Source organism: Malus domestica, chromosome 03 (assembly GCF_042453785.1).
Source record: "Malus domestica chromosome 03, GDT2T_hap1".
NCBI lineage: Eukaryota > Viridiplantae > Streptophyta > Magnoliopsida > Rosales > Rosaceae > Malus > Malus domestica.
The window spans coordinates 14329556-14355685 of NC_091663.1; the positions used below are offsets into that span (position 1 = coordinate 14329556).

The following is a 26130-nucleotide window of genomic DNA, read 5'->3' on the forward strand; positions in this document are numbered from 1 at the left end:
TCTTAGTGTTTTTTTTTTTAAGAAAAAATCAATAACACATGTTGAGAGTATATATATTCATTGGATAAAAACGAGAATTTGAGTCTGCTTATAAAGAGTGTGATTATTTAATATATCGTCAATTATTGTGTGGTCAAACTACAATAAGTGGTCAAGTGGTAAAGGTATGGATTGAGGCTTTCAAATAAAAAAAAAATTGTGGGAGATCCCGTGTTCGATACTTCGAACTAGTGAGTCTTCTTGATTGTGACCATGAGTAGGATAAAATTCCTCATAACCTCTTCAACCCGAAAGAAGTGCAACGGTGGAGCTACGAACAAGGTTAAGGTGGGCTCTAGCATAGAGAGAGTTTTAGTTCTTTAAACTTAAAAATACTAATTGTTTGGGTTATTTTTTAATTTTTAATTGTTATAAATCACGTACACACATAAGTCTGTTAAAGAATAAAATATAATTATTAACATTATTTTAATCAATTCAAAAGCCATGCGATTCCTAGATTCTAGAGATAATAATCAACTTTTAATATTTTAATATTTTATTCTATTCAAAACCATACGTTTTAGATTTTCTAGGAGTAAGTAATTATTAGTTGTTATTATTTTATTGTTTTATTCATTTCAACAACTACTTACACGTTTCCTAGCATGTCTTTCGGCTGTTTCAGAGCAACTCCAGCCTTGCTGGTTGCTCGGGCGTCAGGTGAGGAGAAAGGGCCCTCGGGCCGGTGGGAGCAAATCCAGCGGGGAAGGGCCCGAGTGAGGGTGGGAGGTCGAGCGAAGGGGGGGGGGTGGGGAGTCGACGGGCCTGTGGCCCGAGGGTTTTGTAATTTTTTATTTTTTTTGTGTCAGAGAGAGAGAGATATATAGCTTTTGTAATTTTTTATTATTTAAACAAACATAAAAAACTATTATTTTTATTGCTTATTGCCAGGGAGGAGGGTTCCAAGGGTGGAGATGTAAATGGCAATTACTGTTCATTAATGGTAATTACTATTCATTTAAGGCAGTTATTGTTCAATAGGGTGGATTGAATAGTGAATTGCCAGGGGGAGGGCTCCATGGGTGGAGTTGCTCTCAAAGGCACAGTAGCCTCTGAAGTCAGCACACGTGAAAGTAAACTGATTTTCTTATTTTACCACTATATTCTTAATTCCTGATCTTGTTTATTTGATTATTGTTTGAATTTTAAAAATGAAACTGTTATTAGCACTTCAAACATCTCATTATACACGCTTCACAAGTGTATTTTTCTTTCTAATTATAGAAAGTTTAAAGTGTGAAATAAGATTTATAGAGTACTAATAACAATTGTGTTATTATTGTTCAATAGTGTTAGGTCCAACTGTTTGTCTAATGAAGAGGTTTAGAATTTGTTTGTACCATACTTGACCAATTCCGAAACTAGCAAGCATCGGCAATGTTATACCGTCAAGGACCTAGAAGAGTTTCCCTCCAACCAGGAGGCCAATCACAGCGCGACACGTGTCGACATCAAAAGCCAATCATAGCGCGACACGTGTCAACATTAGAAGCTAATCACAACACGACATTTGTCAATGTCAGAACAAAGCTAGAAACGCTCTTCTATAAAAGGAGATCATTCTCTCACAATATTTCCTAATGTTATTTGTACTAAATCATTCACTAGTACTTACAAAATGAGAGCTTAAACCTATGTACTTGTGTAAACCCTTCACAATTAATGAGAACTCATCTACTTCGTGGACGTAGCCAATCTGGGTGAACCACGTACATCTTGTGTTTGCTTCCCTGTCTCTATCCATTTACATACTTATCCACACTAGCGACCGGAGCAATCTAGCGAAGGTCACAAACTTACACTTTATGTTGTACCAAAGTCCTCACTGATTTTGTGCATCAACATTTAGCGCCGTCTGTGGGAGCGACACTTATTCCCACTCTCTTCAGCTTTGTCAAGCTGGTTTTCACCATTCGTACACTCTCTTTTGACCAGGTATCCCTCTCTAACATGGGGAGCGAAGGAAGCCATAGCACACAGAATGACACCCTCCCCGCACTTGGTGCGAAGCAACGAAAGAAAGAACAAAAAAAGTTTGTTTTTCAAGCTAAAGTCGATGAGTTGGAGACTCAGAACAACAAGATAGTGATGAAGAACGAGATCCTCCAAGAGCAGTATGAGAAGGTCTTCAAGATGCTCCACGAGGCTAGATATACTAAAACACACGAGCTCATCACCCCTGTGGAAGTCAACCATCAACTGGGTACCCCCCCAACACGGAGGGTCATTTGCCCTCGACATAGGTATTCTTGTTGAGGAGCGAGCTACTCATCAAAATGGCGACCAACATGAGACTTCTCTTAACCCAGCTGCTTTGACCCCAAGCAAGAAGAGTGGAGGAAGGCATCTCCTTACAGAAGGAGTTGAAGGATCAAAAGCCGTCTTTCGCGACTGTCGAGACTTCCTAAAGCAACGTCGAGACAATCTCATCCATGTAAGCTTAAAGATCAATGACCCAAAGGTCTCTGAAAGACTCGATCCCCTCTCATATCCCAGGCCAGCTACCAATTTGGGGAAGAGGCAACAAGTCCTAAAGAAACATGAAGGTATAGGGGACTCAGAGATGTCCAGACAGACATACCTTGGAGGTCAGTACGGCGAGTCCAAGGAAAAATCACATGCTCTTGATCAAACCTTCCTACTTCCAAGAGGAGATGGAAATTTACAAAAGAAAACTCTAGTGGTACATGACTCCACTCAGGATCCTCTTGTCCTACAGCTCCTTAATAAAGTAAACATGTTGAAGGCTAAACAACAAGCTGAGATACCTGATTGGAACCAACCTAGGCCTGGCCCTCTTACAAGGAGGATCCTCGACACCCCCTCCAAGCAAAGATAAAGCAGAAACTTGGCTTGCAACTCTATACTGGAAATAAGGACCCGATTAAACACCTTAACCTCTTTGAGTCCACCATGGCATACCAGATGCACACCGACGAAGAACGATGTCTTCTATTCCCCTCCACCCTCTCTAGCGGAGCTCTAAACTAGTATTGCCGTCTTCCACCTGAGACAGTAGACTCGTTTGAGGAACTGAGGAAACTATTTGTCTCTCAACACATCTTCCAGACTGATCGCTTGCATTATGCAGATGACTTGTACACTATTCGCCAGAAGCCGGACGAGTCACTACGAGAGTATGCCGGTCACTTCAGCCATAAGTATTCTCGCTGTGCTGAGGCAGATGACAAGACCGCCCTCAAGGCCTTCACGGCAGGCCTACGTGATTGTTTCTTCAAGTACATAATCAATGCCAACACTTGGAAGACTTACTCTGAGGTAATGGCACATGTTTACAACCATGCCTTCGCCGAGGCAAAGACATATCAAGGGAAACCCCTCACGGCCACCCCTTATTAGCAAGTGGGGAGTGGAAGCTACACCCACCCAAATGAGAAGACCTCAACCTTCCAAACGGCAGCGGTGCCTCCCCTTGCCTTACTTAATACTTTGCCAAGTCAACAGACATATCAATCTCAGGGCAAAAGGAAAGATTTCCATCCTCACCAGTCTCATTTTAGTAAAAAAGTAAAGGACACTACCGCGATAACCAAGGGTATCATCACAATTATCCCCGACCCCAGACAGTCAACACAGTGGGTCAAGCACGTGTCAAGACATGAGGCATACACATCTTTGAACACCACATGCATGGCCATTTACCCCAGCATAGCACACCTGATACCGAAGCCAAAGCTGAGGCACTCAGATTACAAGCCCACGAAGAACACGGGCACGTTTTGTTGCTACCACGAGCATAACTGCCATGACGGCGAGAAGTGTATCACCCTTTATGATCATATTGAAGCTTTGGCACGTGAAGAAAAAATTGATCAATTCCTCATTCACCCTCCAAGGGGTAACCGTAACCAACGCCAGGTGAATGTGATATATTCCATAAGTTGTTGATGCACAGACATGCAATGACATCTTTGGACACACAGGTATCAATGATCTCAAGGCTATAGTATCCACATATATGTTGTTGATGAAATTTCCAACGTCCTATGGCAATGGTTACATCAGAAGAGATCAACTTAGTGCACGGTCATGTTACAATACTTCGGTCAAGTAACAGCACCTGACTGTGCCCAAGGAAACCCTTTCTATACATGACCAAGTTATAAAGACCAGCCTAGATGAAGCCAACTTGGATCTTCACAGTGGCAACAGTCAACCCAACGATCTTCGAGATGACTCTTTCACCCAACAAGCACAACCCACTGAAAAGTTGGAAAAGGTTTTTAGCTCAAAAGATTATCCGAATCGCATGGTAAAGATTGGCACCACCTTGTCACCACCCATTCGGTTGGCATTGATTTCTTTTTTACAAGAGAACACTGAGGTATTTTCCTGGTCATACGAGAACATGCCAGGCATCTCCCCGATGTCATCTATCATCGTTTAAATATTGACCCCAAGACCAAGCCAATGAGACAGAAGCGAAGATCTTATGACGCTGAACGGTACGAGGCAATGAAGGCAGAAGTTGAAAAACTCAAAGGCATAGATTTCGTCTGCGAAGTCAATTACCTAACATGGGTGGTAAATGTGGTCATTGTTAAAAAAAATCAAACCAAAGAAGGTCTCCTACTCCAGAAGGTCTTGTGGAGAATGTGTGCCGACTACACCGACCTAAACAAAGGATGCCCGAAGGATAACTTTCCTCTTCCTCTCATTAACAGACTTATAGACTCTACAGGTAGGGTGTGAACTCCTGAGCTTCATGGATGCTTACTCAGGATACAGCCAAATCCTTATCAACCCTCCGGACCAAGAACACACAGCCTTAACTACTAACAGGGGACTATATTGCTATAAAGTGATGCCCTTCGGCCTAAAGAATGCAGGGGCAACTTATCAGAGACTAGTCAATTCAATGTTCACTGAACAAATTGGGAAGAGCATGGAAGTTTACATTGATGATATGCTAGTCAAGAGCAAACATGCTAACCAACACATCACCAACCTATCTAAAACTTTCACCATTCTAAATAGGTATCGAATGAGGTTAAACTTCAACAAATGTGTCTTAGGCGTAGGCTCTGGCAAATTCTTGGGCTTCATAATTAGCCAACGAGGCATTAAAGCTAATCCCGAGAAGATCCAAACAATCTTCGACATGAAGGAACCAGTAAATTCAAAAGACATTCAGGCTCACTTGAGGAAAGTCGCATACAAGCAGCGCATCTCCAACTACTATGACTCAAGGGTCAAACCTCGTTCTTTCAAAGTGGGGGACTAGGTATTGAAGAAAAGATTACTCTGCGATAGAGTCCCGAGTGAATGAACACTTAGTCCAAACTGGGATAGACCGTTTGAAGTTGTTGGCATCAGTCGCCCTGGCTCCTACAAGCTTAGAAGCTCCAAAGGCAAAACCCTTAGCCATCTATGGAACGCTGATCACTTGAAGTACTATTACAAGGAAACTCACATTGTACAAGTGTTAAGCTTCAGCCGTTCGGCATCCTATGTAACGAAGACCATTTGGCATGAATTCAATAAAGAGGTGATTTAGACAACTCGGTTCTAATCCTCTTACATTCCTAGCAATGAAACACTCGGGTTCAAAGCTTCAACATGAATGCTTCCAACATGAAACAAAGTCTAAGTATATGTCAACAAGACTATACAAATAAACGAACAGCTTCACAGTATATTCGTTCAATCATACATTCCAACACATTCATACATAAGCCAACTGTGCTTCGAAAGGGTTCAACATACTTTGTGTCATTCGACACTTGCTACAATGTGCCTCGGCACCTTGCCCTTATTCTCACCAACTAGGTGATGAAGGAACTTACCTTCGTGCCACCAACCAGGTGATGAAATGTACAACCCGTACTCTAATATTATTTGGCAACTTGCCACTTTTATCACCAACTAGGAGAAGAAGGAACTCACCTTTGTGTCACCAACCAGGTGATGAAATGTACAACCCATACTCTAATATTATTTGGCAACTTGCCACTCTTATCACCAACTAGGTGAAGAAGAAATTGATCTTCATGCCACCAACCAGGTGATGAAATGTGATGAAGGAACTCATATTCGTACCACCAACCAGGTGATAAAAGCAACTCACCATTCATTCCACTAACTAGAACACGAGTGGTACAACTTGTACATGTGAACTCCTAGCATTCATAAATAATCAAAAACCCTCAACCTTTACAACTCAACTAGGGGAGCACTTATGCCCAACAAGAGTTATAGTCACCAACAAAGTCTTATTGCAAGCCAACAACAACTTCAATGCATGTTATACGAAGATCAAGCTATTCAGCCTTCTTGCATCTGTTTTAGACATTTCTCCTCTGTAACAATGCAAACACTACAATTCTCAAAATCTTTACACACTTTTGATCAAGATAGTGTGAAGTAAAACCAATTTATGGTGGAAATGAAAAGCTTCATCAATGGAGGACAACTACAATTCTCAAAAGCTTCACACACTCTTGATCAAGACAGTGTGAAGCAAAATCAATTTATTGTGCCAATAAGAGCTTCATCAAAGGAGTCCAACCACAATTCTTAAAAGCTTCACACACTTTTGATCAAGACAGTGTGAAGCAAAACCAATTTATGGTGTCAACAAGAGCTTCATCAATGGAAGACAATCACAATTTTCAAAAGCTTCACACACTCTTGATCAAGACAGTGTGAAGCAAAACCAATTTATGGTGAAAATCAAAAGCTTCATCAATGGAGGACAACTGCAATTCTCAAAAGCTTCACACTCTCTTGATGAAGACAGTGTGAAGCAAAACCAATTTATGGTGGAAATCAAAAGCTTCCCAATGGAGGACAACTACAATTCTCAAAAGCTTCACACACTTTTGATCAAGACAGTGTGAAGCAAAACCAATTTATGGTGGAAATCAAAAGCTTCATCAATGGAGGACAACTACAATTCTCAAAAGCTTCACACACTCTTGATCAAGACAATGTGAATCAAAACCAATTTATGGTGCCAACAAGAGCTTCATCAATGGAAGGCAATCACAATTATCAAAAGCTTCACACACTATTGATCAAGATAGTGTGAAGCAAAACCAATCTATGGTGCCAACAAGAGCTTCATCAATGAAGGGCAACTATAATTCTCAAAAGCTTCACACATTCTTGATCAAGACAGTATGAAACAAAACCAATTTATGGTGCCAACAAAAGCTTCATCAAAGGAGTTCAACCACAAGTCTCAAAAGCTTCACACACTCTTGATCAAGACAGTGTGAAGCAAAACCAATTTATGATGCCAACAAAAACTTCATCAATAGAGGGCAACTACAATTCTCAAAAGCTTCACACACTTTTAATCAAGATAGTGTGAAGCAAAACCAATTTATGGTGCCAACAAAAGCTTCAACACCAAAGCTTCACCTACAAAGCTTCAACACCAAAGCTTCACATACAAAGCTTCAACACAAAAGCTTCACCTACAAAGCTTCAACACAAAACAAAGCTTCAACACCAAAGCTTCAACACAAAAGCTTCACCTACAAAGCTTCAACTCCATAGCTTCACCTACAAAGCTTCAACTCCAAAGCTTCACCTACAAAAGCTTGAACTCCAAAGCTTCACCTACAAAGCTTCAATACAAAGCTTCACCTACAAAGCTTCAACACAAAAGCTTCACCTACAAAGCTTCAACTCTAAAGTTTCACCTACAAAAGCTTCAACTCCAAAGCTTCATCTACAAAGCTTCACCTACAAAGCTTCAACACCAAAGTTTCACCTACAAAACCTCAACACAAAAGCTTCACCTACAAAAGCTTCACCTACAAAGCTTCAACTCCAAAGCTTCACCTACAAAAGCTTCAACTTAAAAGCTTCACCTACAAAGCTTCAACACCAAAGCTTCATCTACAAAGGGTCAACATAAAAGCTTCACCTACAAAGCTTTAACCCAAAAGCTTCACCTACAAAAGCTTCACCACAAAAGCTTCACACACTCTTGATCAAGATAGTGTGAAGCAAAATCAATTCATGGTACCCAATAAAGCTTCAACCTCAAAGCTTCACCTATAAAGCTTATATATATATATATTTAGAAATTCGAAAATTCAAAAATTCGAAAATTCAAAAATTCAAAAAAAAAAGAAATTGCCTAGGCCTCCTCATCTTTGGGCCTAACAACTTTCATAACAAATATATATGAAGGATGAGTTTTTGGCTAACACATATAAAGGAAAATGGTGAAGTTTTGTTACTTTAGAAACTTGGCTACTAGCAAGACACCTCATTCGTCAACTCCTACCATATGCTTGGGGGACTCCTACCATATGCTACTGCACCTTGTTACTCGGAAGTCTCACGACCACTCAATGACTTGGATTTCAAGTCTCCAACCGAGAAGTTTTCCTCACTTGGGAAATTAAGGGAGCATTACCTCAACCTACATGCTTCACTCACAAAGCTTCAACAAAAGAAAAAAAATCAAATAACTTAGTCAAGAAGGCCTTGGTGTATTTAACACAATACGTTGAAATGAAGCAAAGCTTATTTATTGATATCTCCGATAAGTTACAAATATGTAAATATACATGAATCAAAATAAACAAACAAGAGGAAGCATTCACAAAGGTTGCTCAGGAAAAGTCTTAGCAGTCGGCAGAGCCCCAGGAAGAGGAGGCACCGGAGGGTGATCATTCAGAGCCTCAGTACTGGGTAGAACCCTAGAAGAAGGAGGCACCGAAGATTGATCATTTGGATCTTCATTACGCGGTACAGCCCCAGAAGACGAAGGCAATAAATGCCTTTGGAACAAACCCACAAACCTTTGATGATCAAGTAAAATCTGACCATTAGATTCCTACAGCTGGTCAAGCTTCATCTTCATGTTTGTAGCATAGTCATGTGCGAGCATGTGCAACTGTTTATTCTCATGCTTGAGCCCTCTGATCTCCTGTTTGAGACTTATCACTTTAGCCGCCAATGATTCAACATGACAGGTTCGAGCAAATAGGGGTTAGGCCATATTAGACACAGAACTTGCACACTGAACACTGAGAGCCAGATAATCCTTAACAACCAACTCATCATACCGTTTGGAAAGTAGTTTGTTATTTTTGGGATTGAAAAGGTTCATGGCCACCACCGCATCGGTCATATCATTCTTCATCACAGAGTCCCCAACGGTTAGAGGACCAGTAGGGGATAAGAAGGATGGGCGCCATATGTTGTCTTTAGGAGACATAGCTGCCTCTTCACCAAAGTTTAAGTCAAAACGATGGTCGGATGGGCTAGACATTTTCAGAAATGATGAAAGAGAAATGAGGTCCAATAAATTTCTGAAGTACAAAAATAAGAAGGAAAATTCCAACAAGCAATAACTCTCTGAATATACTTCTTACACACAATTGGTGCCCCTATAAAAGAAAGGGCAGCAAGACCGTTTGTTCAAAAATCAAAGAGGCACCACTCTCGGAATTTCGAGAAGCGGATTTTCCTAAGTAAAATATGTCGACAATCTCCACACGCAACATCAACTCCTCAGGTACCACATATAACTTTACCAAAGATCTCTGACAAAGTTTAGACACATAAATTTTGAAGGTCCAACTACCCTACCATTACCCATAAGGGTAAAAGAACAACACCATTGCTTAATAATTGGAAAGTCCCTATATGTGTCAACCTATGTGCTCCGTGGCAAGGCAGACTGGTAAAAATGCCAAAGCTTTACTCACATCGAGAAAACACTCCCAATAGGATTGCTTGCTCAAAAATCGAAGAGGCATCGCTCTCCGAATCTCGAGAGTTATACTCCCAACAGGATTACTTGCTCAAAAATCGAAGAGGCACCGCTCTCCGAATCTCGAGAGCCAAACTCCCACCAGGACTGCTTTCTCAAAAATCAAAGAGGCACCGTTATCCGAATCTCGAGAGCCAGACTCCCAACATGATTGCTTTCTCAAAAATCGAAAAAGCACCGCTATCCGAATCTCGAGAGCCAGACTCCCAACAGGATTGCTTTCTAAAAAATCGAAGAGGCATCGCTCTCCGAATCTCGAGAGCCATACTTCCAACAGGATTACTTACTCAAAAATCGAAGAGGCACCGCTCTCCGAATCTCGAGAGACAGACTCCCAACAAGATTGCTTTCTCAACAATCGAAGAAACATCGCTCTCCGAATCTCGAAAGCCAAACTCCCAACAGGATTGCTTTCTCAAAAATCGAAGAAGCGCCATTCTCTAAATCTTGAGAGCCAGATCCCCGACAGGATTGCTTGTTCGAAAACCGAAGAGACAACTCTCTCCGAACTTCGAAAGCCAGATTTCCTTGGATAAAGCTTGTCTGCAATCTTCACACGCAACATCAGCTTTCCAAATACCACAGACCATTATTCCAAAGTGCTCTGACAAAGTTAAAACACGTGAATCTTACAACTATCACTACATTGCTATGACCGAAAAGGGTAAAGGAACAGCGTTACTACTCGCTGTTGGGATAATTCCTATATGTCAACCTTCATCCGTCACAGCCAGGCACACCTGCAAACAAAAAAAAATGCTCAACTTTTCTTCACATCCGAGAGGGCACCCTCAGCAGAGTCTCTTGAAATACTCAACATCTTTTCCCCCTGATAATACCTCTACAAACAAGCCACACCAGAGCAAGAGTATCTCATATCATCAAGGTTTAAAGCAAGAGTATCCCATATCATGCTTTTTCCTTCCTAGCTGCTCAGACTTTGTATAATTTCTTATTTATTTTTAGTGCTTTATTTAATTTCTTATTTATTTGTAGTATTTTATGTAATTTCTTATTTATTTTTAGTACTTTGTGTAATTTCATATTTATTTTTAGTTCTTTGTGTAATTTCATATTTATTTTTAGTTCTTTGTGTAATTTCATATTTATTTTTAGTACTTTGTATACTTTCTTATTTATTTTTAGTACTTTATGTAATTTCTTATTTATTGGTAGTACCTTATGTAATTTCTTATTTATTATTAGTACTTTGTGTAATTTCTTATTTATTTTTAATACTTCATGTAATTTCAAATTTAGTTTTTTGTACTTTATTTAAACACGTCAAATAAGATTACATAAACTCACCAAATAAACTTAAAATAAAACACCAAATAAAATTACATAACCTCACCAAATAAACTTAAAAAAAACACACTAAATAAAATTACATAGACTTAAAAAAACACACTTTGTTCTTCAACCACAAGCTCATTTTAATTATCTTCACCTTGTTGCAATCCCCACTAGTGCTCAATTAAGTCACTCTGGCAAATTATGTGCCAGTATGGCTCTTGCACTGAAGTGTACCGCTCAACGATCAATTGATTGTAACGTCCATCCTATTCCAACGACTCATGTTGCACAGGATCTTCGGTCTGGTCATGAGCATAGTAGATACGTGTTCTTGAGTTGTTCATCGTGTCCAGCTCGTATTCATCAACGGTATCATAATCATACTCGTCTTCCACAATCATGTTGTGGAGAATAATACATGTCATCATGATGGATCAAAAATCCTCGACATCAAACATTCTAGCAGCAGTCCTAACAATCACCCAATGAGCTTGCAGGATACCCAAACAATGCTCCACATCCTTTCTACACCCCTCTTGACATTTTGCAAAGTGTTTTCTTTCTCACTTTGTGGATGTGGCACTGTTTTGACAAACGATGTCCACCTTAGGTAAATGTCGTATGTAAGGTAGTATACTTCATCGTATTTATGGCCATTAACCCAATATGTGCATCTCGGCGCTTTTCCTTGCAATAGTTGGTTAAACACTGGAGATTAGGCAAAGACATTTAGTAATTTTGAGCTTCTAGAACACAAAAAAAAAAAGCATGCCAAATCCATGTATCAAATGAAGCCATTGCTTCTAAAATGAAACTTTTGGCTCATTTTATGTCGTCATAAGCTCCTTGTCACGCACTTGGACAGTTTTCCAAGTCCAGTGCATGCAGTCGATGCTTCCAATCATGCCAAGGAAGCCTCGCATCTCACCCTTCCACAGAAGCCTTCGCATGTCCCTTGGCATGGGTTTCTGGAGGTACTCATTAGTGTAAAGGGCTTCAATTGCAGAGCAAAACCGCATTAGGGACTCCAGAATAGTTGTTTTTCCCATCCTCCCAATCTTATCCACTTGATCTACAAATGCTCCATATGCAAGCATTTGCAAGGCAGATGTAATTTTTTGCTCAGGAAGATGACCTAGAACATGAAAATCATCATCTTTTTGCACAAAGTATGGATCATGGTTGCAAATAGCACTCATGATTTTGTTGAACAAACTTCGTTGCATTCTAAAACGATGTCTAAAAATATGATCAGGAAATACACTGTTAGGAATAAAATAATCTTCCAAGAGATCTTTACCTCGTCTTTCTCTTTTTCTATAAAAGTTTGCGGCACATTTGAGTTTGGCTATCTGACCCTCAGCATCTATGACACGACGGGAATGTGAGGCTTGAAGCCTTCTATGTTCATCATCCTCATCATCTTCCATTGCGAAAGCCTCTACCTTCCTCGACGAAGACATTGTAAGAACTCAAGATTTAAAAACGATGAAGAATGATTTGGAGCTAAAAAAGAAGGATTGAGTTTGGTGTGTGAATGAAAATGGATGTAGGGTTTATATGGACAAAAAAAGAAAGGATGATGTTCTGGACAATGACACATGGCGTGACAAGATTGGTTGAAAATCTTATCGGACATCTATCAACAAAATAGTACTTTCGGATCATGACACATGGCGTGAAAATTTTTGTTAAAAATCCTATCCGAAATTAAAACTACATTTTTTAATTTATTATTTTATAAAAAAACTAATAATATTTTAAATGGGCTAGGTGCAGCGCATTTTGTAAGGGTGTAGATCATTTGTGCCAGCACATTTTTTAGACTTTGCGCCAGCACATTTATAGGGGTGGAGATGCTTTTGGCCAATTAATGTTCATTGGGTCTATCAATGTTCACTGAGTGGATTAAATGGGTTGAGTGTTGACGCATTTTTTTAGGGGTGGACTTGCTCTTAGTATACAACTTTATGTAAGTAACAAAAAACAAATTAATCATTTGATTTCGTAGTAATAATTTTAGCTTAGTCCACCCATCAATAATTCTTGGCTTCGCTATTGAGTGTCTAGCTAGCTCTATAAAAAGGAACCATTTCCTTCATTTAGCATCACAAAATTTCCTCTCAATCGACTTGCTCCAGTTGCTGCTCAAACCATAAATGTAACGAGCATCAAATCGCTCGCGAAACCACCTGCTCTTAGCTCAAATTGCCTGCGAAATCACCCGCTCTGCTTATACGCTCAACATAAACCTCAATGATGAAGCATATCTAAACTATCCAAATAATACCTGGAGGAAACCGTGGGGCTATTACTGATCATGCTCCTGATAATACGTGGTCCCCTCCACCTGGTGACACGGTAAAGATAAACGTGGATGCAAGTTGGAAGGCTAATGGTAATCTAGGGTATATTGGAGTGGTGGTGCGGGATTCTAATTCTAAATGTCTGGTTGTTCGGAGAAGGGCAATCAGGGGGAGAAGTTATGCAGCAGTGGAAGCTTTCGGCGTGTTGGAGGGGTGCCTTCTAGCCCAACAACACAAGTTCACAAAGGTGGTTGTGGAATTGGATTTGAAGGATGTAATCTCGTGGTTGAACGGGTGTATCGAGAACTTTTGCTGGGAGGCTTTCCCTTCTCTGTGCAAGATTCGGCAGTTGGGGGAGTCCTTTCATGCATGTGTTTGGTCTTAGGTCCCAAGATTGGCAAATGAAGCGACAAATTATGTAATGTCGCACTTTGACATGGAGATGTGCAACTTGGTCTGGATCGATCGACCTCTATCTTCGTTCGTGAGAATTCTAAACAAGAACGGTCTCATTTGCCGCCCCTAGTTAGTTCTTTGGTGGTTGTAAGGGGTTGGCATTGTCTGTTTCAATGCCTTTCCTACTTCCCTTATTTCCAATTATGGTTCCTTGTTGCTTGCCCTAAGTGGCTTTCTTTGTTCTCCTGGCTTCAGCCTGGCAATGAAATATTTCCAATTCTCAAAAAAAACAAAAAACAAAAAGATCCAAATTTGCAATCCCCATTAGGGCTGGGTTCGGTTCGAAACGGTTCAGTTTTTTTGCCAAAATCGAAACCGGACCAATTTTGTTTCAGTTTTTTTTAATTTTGGTTTTTTTCAGTTCAGCTTTTGCCATGATTATTTTTTATTTTTTAAATCTGGAGCAAATCTACAACAACATCGCAACGATTGAGCACTGAAGATGCAAAAACAAAAGAAAGGTTATTCTGCATCAAATGATTACAAACTGGGACGATCAGCCATGGATCTGACATTATTGGGAGTCGGTGCGTCTTTCTTGTTGTGGATCTGAGAGCTCTCACAGAGAAAATGCATGCATGTGTTAGTTCTTTGATATTTCTAGGAGAGATTTTTACTTTAGGGGTTTGTTTTTGGGACTAATCTTCCGACGAGGTCTGCAATTTTGTCTACAGACTTGTGCACCTTTGGAGGCTCTGTGATTTTGATTGCAGCGATGAGATTTTTGCAGAGAGAAGAGAAATTGAGGCATGGGTTGTTTTGATAGAGATGACTGATGGAAATGTGGAAGAGAGTTGTTTGGCTCTGGGCTCGAGATGGCTATTTGTTAGATCTCATAAATGGGTAGTAATCTAAGGCAACAGAGATTCAGAGAATAAGAGAGAGAGAGAGAGAGAGAGAGAGAGATTTATGTGCTTAGAAAGCAGATCTCAGAAATGGGTAGTAATCTAAGGCAACAGAGATTCAGAGAATAAGAGAGAGAGATAGAGAGAGAGAGAGAGAGAGAGAGAGATTTATGTGCTTAGAAAGCAAGCACCCATGTGCTATACAACTTTTGTCAGCCAACTTTAGTTATTTTAATAATATAATAATTATCCATTACAAATTCCAACACACACACGCACACATATATATATATATATATATATCCAAAACAGATAATTAATTAAATAAAATAAAATAAATATTAATTTAATTAATTCGGTTCAGTTCGATTTCTAGACCACTAAAAATGAAACCGAACCAAAAGAATTTGGTTCGGTTCAGTTTTTTCGTTCTGTTCGGCTTTTTCGATTTCGGTTCTATTTGGTTTTCGGTTTTTTGAACCCACCCCTAATCCCCATAGTTGATATGTCTCTTCTCACCTCATCTCCTGATCAACGGTCCAAAATAATTCACGACCTGGTCAAAATTTGCTAAGAATAGGGCTTCTTCATTGTAAGTAGTTTAACTAACTATTAACTATTTCAGTTATTTTTTATGAGAAATATTTAAGTAACGGTTGCAGGTATTCTAGAGTTGCTTGTAGCAATTTGATAACGAAAAAAACAACAATGATACTCTTGTCACATTTTCTATACCACATTTGTATCATGTCTCTCTAATCGAGGTTGGACTCACATGTGCCTCTATTAGAGAGGTGGGACAAATGCAGTATGAAAAATGTGGTAAGTATAGCATCACTAGAAAAAAGCCAAGCTAATTAATCATGATCACGATGCATTCATTGCAGGCAATTAACCATGGAATCCCAGAGAGTCTAATGAAGGCGATGACCACGCATGCCATGGATTTTTCAGCTAGACGAAGAGAAGTTGGAGTTCAAATCCGGAAATGATGTGTTGGAAATGTTCAAGTATGGAACCAACTACAATCTTGCATTAGACAAAGTCCTTCTCTGGAGGGATTTCTTCAAGGGGAGAGTATGGGCTGGTTTGGTATTGTTGTGCTTTGAAAAGAAACTGTTTTTGTTGTGCTGTAAGAATAAACTCATTTTTGCTGTTTCACGTTTTTAGCTTTTTTTCACCCAAAACTGTGAAAATAAGTTGTTTTTAAATGTTTATCAAACACATTTTTAAGCTCAGCTTTTTTGATACCTACTTTTTATAAAAACACCTCAGTACCAAACCTATGAATATTTGGATCCAATATATTTGAATGAATACCTCTGCTGCAATTGCAGCAGAGTTTATATACAAGATTATTACATACGCATGCAATAAAGAAAGGCTAGAAGTGGCATCCATGCTGTCCATCTTGTGGCAGTCAGCAACCACATGCAATGGCCTTGCTGTCCACGTTAAAGGTACATCTACACATGCTAACCTAGCTGTGAAGGAATGATAATATTCCTTCTGTCCAGTTTGTGAGTGGAGCACCTTTAACACTCCCCCTCAAGTTGGAGTGTGGATATCAATAACACCCAACTTGCCAAGATGTGAATGGAAGATAGGTGCTCTCCCTCAAGTTTGTGAGTGGAGCACCTTTAACACTCCCCCTCAAGTTGGAGTGTGGATATCAATAACACCCAACTACAGACATGATGCGATGAACATGGATCGCGGCCTACAAACGCTCGCCGCCAACTACTATCCGCGTTGCTCTCAGCCAGAACATGCAATTGGTATACCACATCACACTGATCATGGCCTTGTCACTCTCGTCATCCAGAATGAGATGAATGGCCTCCAAGTTGAACACAACGGCCAGTGGCTCACCGTCAATGGCCCTGCCAACGGATTCTTTGTCAACCTCGCTGACCAAATGCAAATTCTTACTAATGGCAAATACAAGAGTGTGGTGCATCGGGCAACTTTCAACAACAAAGCTTCGAGGATATCTATTGCCATACCACATGGACGATCTGTTGATACAATTAATGTACCGGCGCCGGAGTTGCTGGAAAAAGAAGGCCAAGCTCCGAAATACATTGGAATGAACTATAAGGAGTATATCCAGCGTCAACAAAGCGGCAAGAACTATATGAAATCCACCTTTGATCACATACTAGCGTAACTAAGTTTTATATACAGTCCCATGGCTTGGTCACAGTTCAAGCGATCTCAACCGCATTGAAAGAGCTGCAGCTTCCTTTTGGCTTCTTTTTCATCGAACTATTTTTAGTCAAAATTTCTCTTCTTTTGTTTCAGTGATCATGTCATATTCTGTGTTGGCTTGATGTGTTATTAGCGCCAAACAGCTTTCTACGTAGTTCAATAATATCAAACAATCTTAGACTAGAAGCCAGTTTCGAGTGAAAAAAGAAAGATAACGGATTCAAGTCAAGTGGTCCGTCATCAAGTGAAAAAGAAAACAAGGTTCATGAGCAGAATAGCAGCACATCAGTTTTAATATATAACCCATTAAAATAAGACAGAAGAAAGAGAAAGAAATATCAATCAAGTGCAACTTTTGGAATCCACAATCACCATAAGCAGCCCCAGACACCGAGGAAGACATAATCAACAAGAAATATATCAAACAGATGGATAAATCCCTTGCATTTAAGAGACGGAGTTGCCGAGAAAGATAAAAGAAATAGAAAGAAGAGGGGAGAGAAGGAAGAGGCAAAGAGAAAGAAGGCGGTGTTGTAAACTAAACCAAAAACCAATCAAGCAATAAACAAAACACAACGATTTTAGATTTCCTCTAATATAGGAATACTTCTCTAACAACATAAGCTTTATTGATTACCAACAAATACAAGAGTACTCACAAACACAAAGTATTATCAAGTATACAAACTTATGTCTTTCAAAAACTTTCATATACAAAACTCTATCTCACGTCCATCTATTTATACTAATAGATGTCCTAGGTTTACATAAAGTCCTTAGAATATAGAAAATCAAATTCTATACTAAAACCAAATCTCAAACCAACTAGGAAACACAAATTCAAATATCTTGCATCCAAGATATCGTAATTCTTTTTAGTTTAGGCATATTGATTTAATGCCAAATCCAACAGGTGGGAGAAAAGGAAGCCGGCAGGGAAGAAAAAAAGAAAGATAAAGAATATGGGAGGGAAGGATGAGACGGCAGGAGAAAAAAAAAAGAGAAATAAGAGGCAAAACAGGCTTGGTTTTGGGGGACGAGGTTTTCAATATATTTGGACTTTTATGTTGGATACACATAGTTTTCCGTTGAAATTAAGCTAATGATTGATTTTTTTTTGTATATTGATATTTTTACATTAAAAAATAGAGATTTCGGCAAAACTGCATAATAGGTAACTTAATTTGTTATTGAATTCGTCATTTAAGAGGAATATCACTAGACCGTAGTACTAAGTGGCAGCTAATGATTGATATTGAGTTTGAAAAATGAACGCTCCGCATAAATAAATAAATTAAATATTAATTTATATATATATATTTTTTTTTTTTTTTGAAAATTTATATATTATTTAGTTCGGTTCAGTTCAGTTTTTGTACCACCAAAATTGAAACTCAACCAGTAATTTTTAGTTCAGTTCGGTTTGGTTTTCTAGTTTCAATTTGGTTTTTAATTAATTTTTCTTTTTTAGTTTCAGTTTAGTGTTCGGTCTTTTTTTTTTTTTTTCCGGTTTTCTAAGCCCACCCCTTAGATGATATAGATTAAGTTACACATAAACAGACTTATTTTTCAAATATATATATGTACAACAAAACATCTTAATAACGTAGAGTAATCTTTCCCTAAACGACAAAAAGTTGTGTTCATTTCCTTTTGTCATTGGTTGTCCAAAAATGGTACTCTTATCATTTATTTATACCATTATTTGTGTCATTTTTCTAATAGAGATATGACCTATATATGACGGCGGGCCTTATCTTTATTAAATAGATGCTACAAATAGGTGATAAGTATAACATTACTCTTGTTCAAGCATTCCACAACAAAAAATCAATAGATATAGAAACAGATGAGAGAGACCTTGAAAACCATTAGGTTGTCAACGAAAAAATATTTAGACTGTTAATTTGATTTAATCATAAGGAATTGTAATTAGCACTCCAAAAATTTTATTTTGCACGTCAAACTTTCTATAATTAGAAAGAAAAATACACTAATGAGGAATGTAAAATGAGATTTTTGGAGTACTAATAACAGTTCTCTAATCATAATATGGTGGTGAGATTAGTAGTGGGGATGATGGCATAATACCTTATTACGGTGAAATCAAACTAAATGAATCTCAATTGTTTCCTATTAACACTCAATGAGTTGATTTGTCAATCTATTTAGCTAGCTATTCTAGAAGTTCTTAAAAGTCTTGAGAGCAACACCCCACGTGTCAAGATACATGTGGGAAATAAGTTCAGGCTTTCAACAAAAATTTCCAACTGGCCACTGTGTTTGTTGAACTGCATTGCTGATTCTAAGGTTATTGATTAGGCCTGATAATTCTTGATACGATCTGATAATCCGATGCGACACGACACGAAATTAATAGGTGTTCGAGTCGAAATGTAACGAATCGGGTCGTTATCGAATAACCTGATAAGCACCTGTTAAGATAACGGATTGGTTCGGGTATACACGTGGGTAACACAATACACGATAAGCAAAATATTGAGTTAATAATTTTATAACCCTAAAAAAATACTTATATATATTAATTTAACAATTTTATACCCCTAAAAACTATAATAATTATTTATATATATATATATATATATATTATATTAAATATTAAAAATTGGTGACCATTGGATTGGCTTAAATATCAATACCATTCAATTTCTTAAGTGTTATATGTACAAAATAAATAAATTTAAATCTACTTAATAAATATATATAGCAATGAACTTGATAGGATACGAATTCTACGAAACTAATTTCAACGATCCAACCATCAAACTTGTTTGTATATGCTTCGAGATCACATCAGCGAAAAAAAAAGCTTTCAGAGATCAAATAACAGGACAAAACTTTTCGACGGTTATCAATGAAAAATCACGATTTAATGGTTATTTTAACTCCGATTTTGATGATTTTTTATAACTACACTCATTGACCCTATATGAATACAATGAATGAACTCGATCTTCAATTTAAAATATTTACACTAGTGGATACCACAAAATCTTATGTTATACTTAATGAGAGTACGAATAAACTCTTAAGTGTTAGTGAATCTATTGTTTTGATAGGATACGCATTCTACAAAACTAGTTTCAACGATCCAACTGTCAAATATGTTTGTATACACTTGAGATCGTATACGCCAAAAATTGCAAAACACAAACATTTAGAGATAAAGTAACGGGACAAAACTTTTCGATGGTTATCAACGAAAAATCACGATTTAACGGTTATTTTAACTCTGATTTTGATGATTTTTTACAACTACACTCATTGACCCTATATGAAAACAATGAATAAACTCGATCTTCAATTTAAAATATTTACACTAGTGGATACCACAAAATCTTATGTTATATTTAATGAAAGTATGAATAAACTCTTAAGTGTTAGTGAATATATCGTTTTGATAGAATACGCATTCTACGAAACTAATTTCAATGATCTAACCATCAAACTTGTTTGTATATGCTTCAAGTAACAGGACAAAACTTTTCAACGATTATCAACGAAAAATCACGATTTAACGATTATTTTAACTCTGATTTTAATGATTTTTTATAGCTACACTCCTTGATCCTATATGAATACCATGAATGAACTCGATCTTCAATTTAAAATATTTACACTAGTGGATACCACAAAATCTTTTGTTATACTTAATGGAAGTATGAATAAACTCTTAAGTGTTAGTGAATCTATTGTTTTGATGGGATACGCATTCTATGAAACTAGTTTCAACGATCCAACCGTAAAACATGTTTGTATATACTTCGAGATCGTATATACCAAAAATTGTAAAAAACAAACATTTAGAAATCAAGTAATGGGACAAAACTTTTTTACGGTTATCAACGAAAAATCACAATTTAATGGTTATTTTAACTCCGATTTTGATGATTTTTTACAACTCACTCCTTGACCCTATATGAAAACAATGAATGAACTCGATCTTCAATTTAAAATATTTACACTAGTGGATACCACAAATCTTATGTTATACTTAATGAAAGTATGAATAAACTCTTAAGTGTTAGTGAATCTATTATTTTGATGGGATACGCATTCTATGAAACTAGTTTCAACGATTCAACCGCCAAACATGTCTGTATATGCTTCGAGATTGTATACGCCAAAAATTTTAAAAACTAAACATTCACAGATCAAATAACGAGACAAAACTTTTCGACGGTTATTAACGAAAAATCACGATTTAACGGTTATTTTAACTCCGATTTTAATGATTTTTTACAACTACACTCCTTGACCCTATATGAATACAATGAGTGAACTCGATCTTCAATTTAAAATATTTACACTAGTGGATACCACAAAATCTTATGTTATACTTAATGAAAGTATGAATAAACTCTTAGGTGTTAGTGAATCTATTATTTTGATGTAGTTTCAACGATCTGACCGTTAAACATATTTGTATATACTTCAAGATCGCATACGCCAAAAATTGTAAAAAAACAAACATTCAGAGATCAAGTACAAGACAAAACTTTTCAACAGTTATCAACGAAAAATCATCATTTAACGGTTATTTAACTCCGATTTTGATGATTTTTTACAGTTACACCCGTTGACCATATATGAATACAATGAATGAATTCGATCTTCAATTTAAAATATTTACACTAGTGGATACCACAAAATCTTATGTTATACTTAATGAAAGTATAAATAAAGTCTAAGTGTTAGTGAATATATTGTTTTGATGGAATACGCATTCTACGAAACTAGTTTCAACGATCCAACCGTCAAACATGTTTGTATATGCTTCGAGATTGTATACGCCAAAAATTTAAAAAAAAAAAACATTCAAAGATCAAGTAACGAGACAAAACTTTTCGACGGTTATCAACGAAAAATCACGATTTAACAGTTATTTTAACTCTGATTTTGATGATTTTTTACAATAACACTCATTGACCACCGCGACCACCCAACTTCCAAGGCCAACTACGATGGAATTTTTCGACGCCACCACCGCCATCTTGAAGCTCTCATTCCCCTCTACAAAACCCACACAAGAACCACCTTGATTAACCACGGTATGTGGTGGTTTGAGGCCACAAAAGTCAACGAAAATGAACAATGCTTTGGCCACCCTTTTCAATTTTCTGGCGAATTGGCAAAGCAATGGTCGATGCCACCACTTGGTCTTTGTAGCCCATCATCACAGGAGCAAAACCCAACCAACCTTGACCCCGTTGGATCACCCTAGACGACAAATCGACACCGGGAAGCTTTAGGCACCCGCTGGCTTCGTGGCAAAATTGACCATCTTCCGTCCACTTTTGGATTTCGTGGCAGGCGACGATGGTTCGTGATGTCTCAACGTGCGTGCTAGGGAGTCGTGGCATGGATCTCAGGTGTGTGAGTCTTTTCCATTCTATCGTATATTATATATATATATATATATAATTGACAATTCAATAAATGTTTATAAATCGATTATTGCTTATGATTAATGTGAATGCTGTAAAATACTATTGTGAACTACGAATGGCTTGATCCATATTTGGGGTGCATAGGCAGTCTAACTAGACGTTAGATGCAGCCATACAATATTTGAAACAAAAACCTTGTTTGGGAATTGAGCAATGTGAAGGAAAGTGGTGAAAATATGAGGTTTAACCTTATGTTTTTAGTGATTGGATGTTGGTCATAAATCAATGTGGAAGGAATCAAGAAACTGAAATAAGGAAACATAAGTAATGATAGTTAATTAAACTAATGTTTAGTTGGACTTATCCCCAATAATTATTTCCAAAAATAAATAATTCGGGAGTAAGGTGTTATAGATTGTGCATTTTACGCCACATTATATATATGTATATATATTGGAAAAATACTATGATATGGTTGAGTTTTAGATTGCATTATGGCATATCCATGTGTATACTACCTGCACAAAATTATTATGAATGCTTTGAAGTGCGAAGATGAACACAGAACCCACATGTAAGTTCAAGTGAGTTATGGTATTAGTTGAAATGATTGAGTTATGGCATGATCACATTATGTTTTAGGCAACTCCGACATTGTCGTACAAGTTGCCTATGAGTTGTATATGTCACATGAGATGCATTTAGAGCTCATAAACCTACACCCCGGTGTTAGTGCTCCCGCCCGTGGCTAGGGCACCTTCACGTGATGGTCACATCCCGCACATTACGCTCACCTTGGATCCAAGGTAGGTGCACTTGCCTGTCGTACAGACCACTATAGGTGGTTCCGACTCGTAGGTGACCCGCGATTATTGGCACAGTCTTCATGTGATCGTAGCACTTAAGCGTATTTATTTACACCCAATCCTATCGTACAAACCACCTTAGGTGGTTCCGACTCTTGTGCAGGTATACTTATGAGATATGGATAAGTCGTACAGGTCATTAGAGGTGACTCCCGACTTATGAGCTAGCATATGTGACGAGATATGGATAAGTCGTACATGTCACCAAAGGTGACTCCCGACTTATGAGCTAGCATATGTGATGAGATATGGATAAGTAGTACAGGTCACTAGAGGTGACTCCCGACTTATGAGCTAGCATATGTGATGAGATATGGATAGGTAGTATAGGTCACTATAGGTGACTCCGACTTATGAGTTAGCATTGATTGATGAGATATGGGTGCAGTCGTACAGGTCACCATATTGACTCCGACTTATGAGTTAGCATTGATTGATGAGATATGGGTGCAGTCGTACAGGTCACCATATTGACTCCGACTTGCGTGCTAGTATGAGTTATTAATCACATGATTATTGATATTGCTGATGAGATGCTGTGTTGTGGTATATTTATGATTTACTGTTGATATACTTTTGATTTCACATTGATACGTGGTATGATTTTCTGGAAACTATACAGGTGTTACAGCGAGGGGTTATAATGATGTAAATGGTTTCTATTAAAATTTCATTTCTAGGGCAACTCACCCTTGTTTTGTTTTCACCCTCCAGGTTTTATTAGTTGAGCTTTCTTATCGTCGAAGATTCATGGCGATTCTTAGTATTGGAGATTCTTTCGAGGGTACGATTCTTAATCCACTCTACTGTACTTACTTATGCTTTAACGTCACGTGTGAAGTGGGTTCCTTCCTGCTCACCAGCGCACTCTGGTATTTAGGCACTCTTAGGTTTAAATTTATTCATATTTTTCCACATCTTCACACTTTATGGCTTCGTCACCTTCCAGGTGTCGGCTAGCGCAGCTTGATTCAGAGTCCTAGTGGACATTCCGGGTCGGGGTGTGTCAATTTACACTATTGGATACCACAAAATCTTACGTCATTATGATTGATGAAAATTGAGGATTTTGTAAAAGGAATAACATGCAAGCTTTGAGTTCCATTGGCAAGGTTTAAACTTTTGAGAAAGGCTTCACAACCTTGAAAACAAAAACTCTTTCATTTTTCATATCCTTGCACATTTAATATTTTGTAATAGACTAGTAGTGTATGAATGTTTGTTTATTAGGCTCTTATTTTCGAGTGTAGATGTAGTACTTAAACGACAAATGTGTTTTAATGTTTTGAAGTAATATTTATGTGGCAATGTGTGGTATGTGCAAATTTAAGGAAAAAAATATATTTTTCTTAACAGGTCATAACGGGTTGGGTCACTTTACTAGGACCCGTTAAGATAACGGGTGTAACACGACACGACCCGTTAAGATAACGGGTGTGACACAACACGACCCGTTAAGATAACAGGTGTTACACAAAAACGACACGAACATGACAAACACGACCCGTTTGCCAGGCCTATTATTGACCATACAAAACGAGCAACTTAGCTTCAATTAATATGGAACTGATCATAGATAAAAATAAAATAAAATAAAATAAAAGGTCATGATTAATTATTTACTTGCATTCGTCACTTAATTAGGTTTTTTTTTTTTTTAATTTTGTGAATGATTAGATATCTATTACAAGATAAAAGAAGATTATGAAAAAGAAGCAGAGCTAGAAGAAGGAGATGATCGATACTGGAACAAGTTAACAGAAGAAGAACTACACAACAAAGACAACATGATGGAAGCCTAGAAGAGTTGAAAGCATATAAGCAAAAGTTGAAAGAGCAAAGTAATAATGCAACAAGTGGGGAATATGTCACAATAGCACTCTGCAAAGTTATGCACAATAAATCAAGCATTAGACAAAAATATAAACATCAATGTGGGACCAACCATAATAAATGGAATAATGATATAAGAGTAAATAAAAAAATGTTTGATCCATTATGGACATTTTCCACCAAAAATTCCCTTTTAATTAAAAATAAAACTGAAAAGAGCTTTCATTAAAAGGAAAACTAACGAAAATGACTTGAAAACTGAGTTTTAATGATAAGGACAAAATAAAGGGTAAAGTTAATAGTACCATAATTGACTTTTTAGTGTAAAAATATGGTTTTTTGTTAAAGTGAACAGTATCGGGAGTTTTTCGTTAAAGTTCCCTTCATTAAATCCCCTTTTTGTAAACGTTGAATAAAATACTTTGTAGATTCCATTTTAATTTTATTTTTAATTTGAGAAATGCTAATGGGACTTTTTCAGAGTCAAACTATCCATGGACTCACTACCATCTCAAAATTTAACATTTATTATCGTGTCAACATTATAAAATATTGTGTAAAAAATATAAGGTGGTAAAGAGTCCCTAGAGACTCCACCTTTTGAGAGAGCCTCTTTAGCATTTATCAAATTGAGAAATGCTAAAGAAACTCTCTCAAAGTGAGACTTTTCATGGACTCACTGCCACCTCACAATTTAACGTTTCTTCTCATGCCAACATTATTAAACATCGTACCAAAAACATGAGGTGACCAAGGTTCTAAAAGACGCTAGACGCTAGTCGGGCGGCGGCCTAGAGACTACCACTTGACGGGGCCTAGGAGGATTTACGTAAAATCGTATAAACAAATGCCAATTTATACTTAAAAATATATATAATTGTACTGAGATACATAGATTACAAAATAAAATAACATATAGATTGTTTTATGTAAATTTATTACATATATGTATATATATAGTAATAATAATAAAATATGACTTATATGCAAAAGTTGAGGAATATTTCTTTTGGTTTTGTAACATTTTTTCATGGAAAGGGATCCTCTCCGGATCACTTCCTCCAAATCCACCAAGTCCAGAGATCTGAGCTATTAAAATTTAAT

The 26130-nt window shown here is 37.5% G+C and overlaps 2 protein-coding genes across 2 annotated transcripts; one reads left to right on the forward strand and one right to left on the reverse strand.

Moving 5' to 3' along the window:
* Nucleotides 1-11925: 11925 nt before the first annotated feature.
* Nucleotides 11926-12561, reverse strand: LOC139194674 (uncharacterized). The gene has a single exon (XM_070819572.1). The coding sequence runs from the start codon at nt 12559-12561 to the stop codon at nt 11926-11928; it is 636 nt and encodes a 211-aa protein (XP_070675673.1).
* Nucleotides 12562-16413: 3852 nt separating this feature from the next.
* On the forward strand, nt 16414-16875 carry LOC114824178 (protein DMR6-LIKE OXYGENASE 2-like). The gene has a single exon (XM_029100587.1). The coding sequence runs from the start codon at nt 16414-16416 to the stop codon at nt 16873-16875; it is 462 nt and encodes a 153-aa protein (XP_028956420.1).
* The last annotated feature ends 9255 nt before the right edge of the window (nt 16876-26130 follow it).

Bases quoted from the DNA above. Each gene is read 5' to 3' on its own strand.
- LOC139194674 (XM_070819572.1), bottom strand. From the start codon at position 12,561: ATGTCTTCGTCGAGGAAGGTAGAGGCTTTCGCAATGGAAGATGATGAG.
- LOC114824178 (XM_029100587.1), top strand. From the start codon at position 16,414: ATGGATCGCGGCCTACAAACGCTCGCCGCCAACTACTATCCGCGTTGC.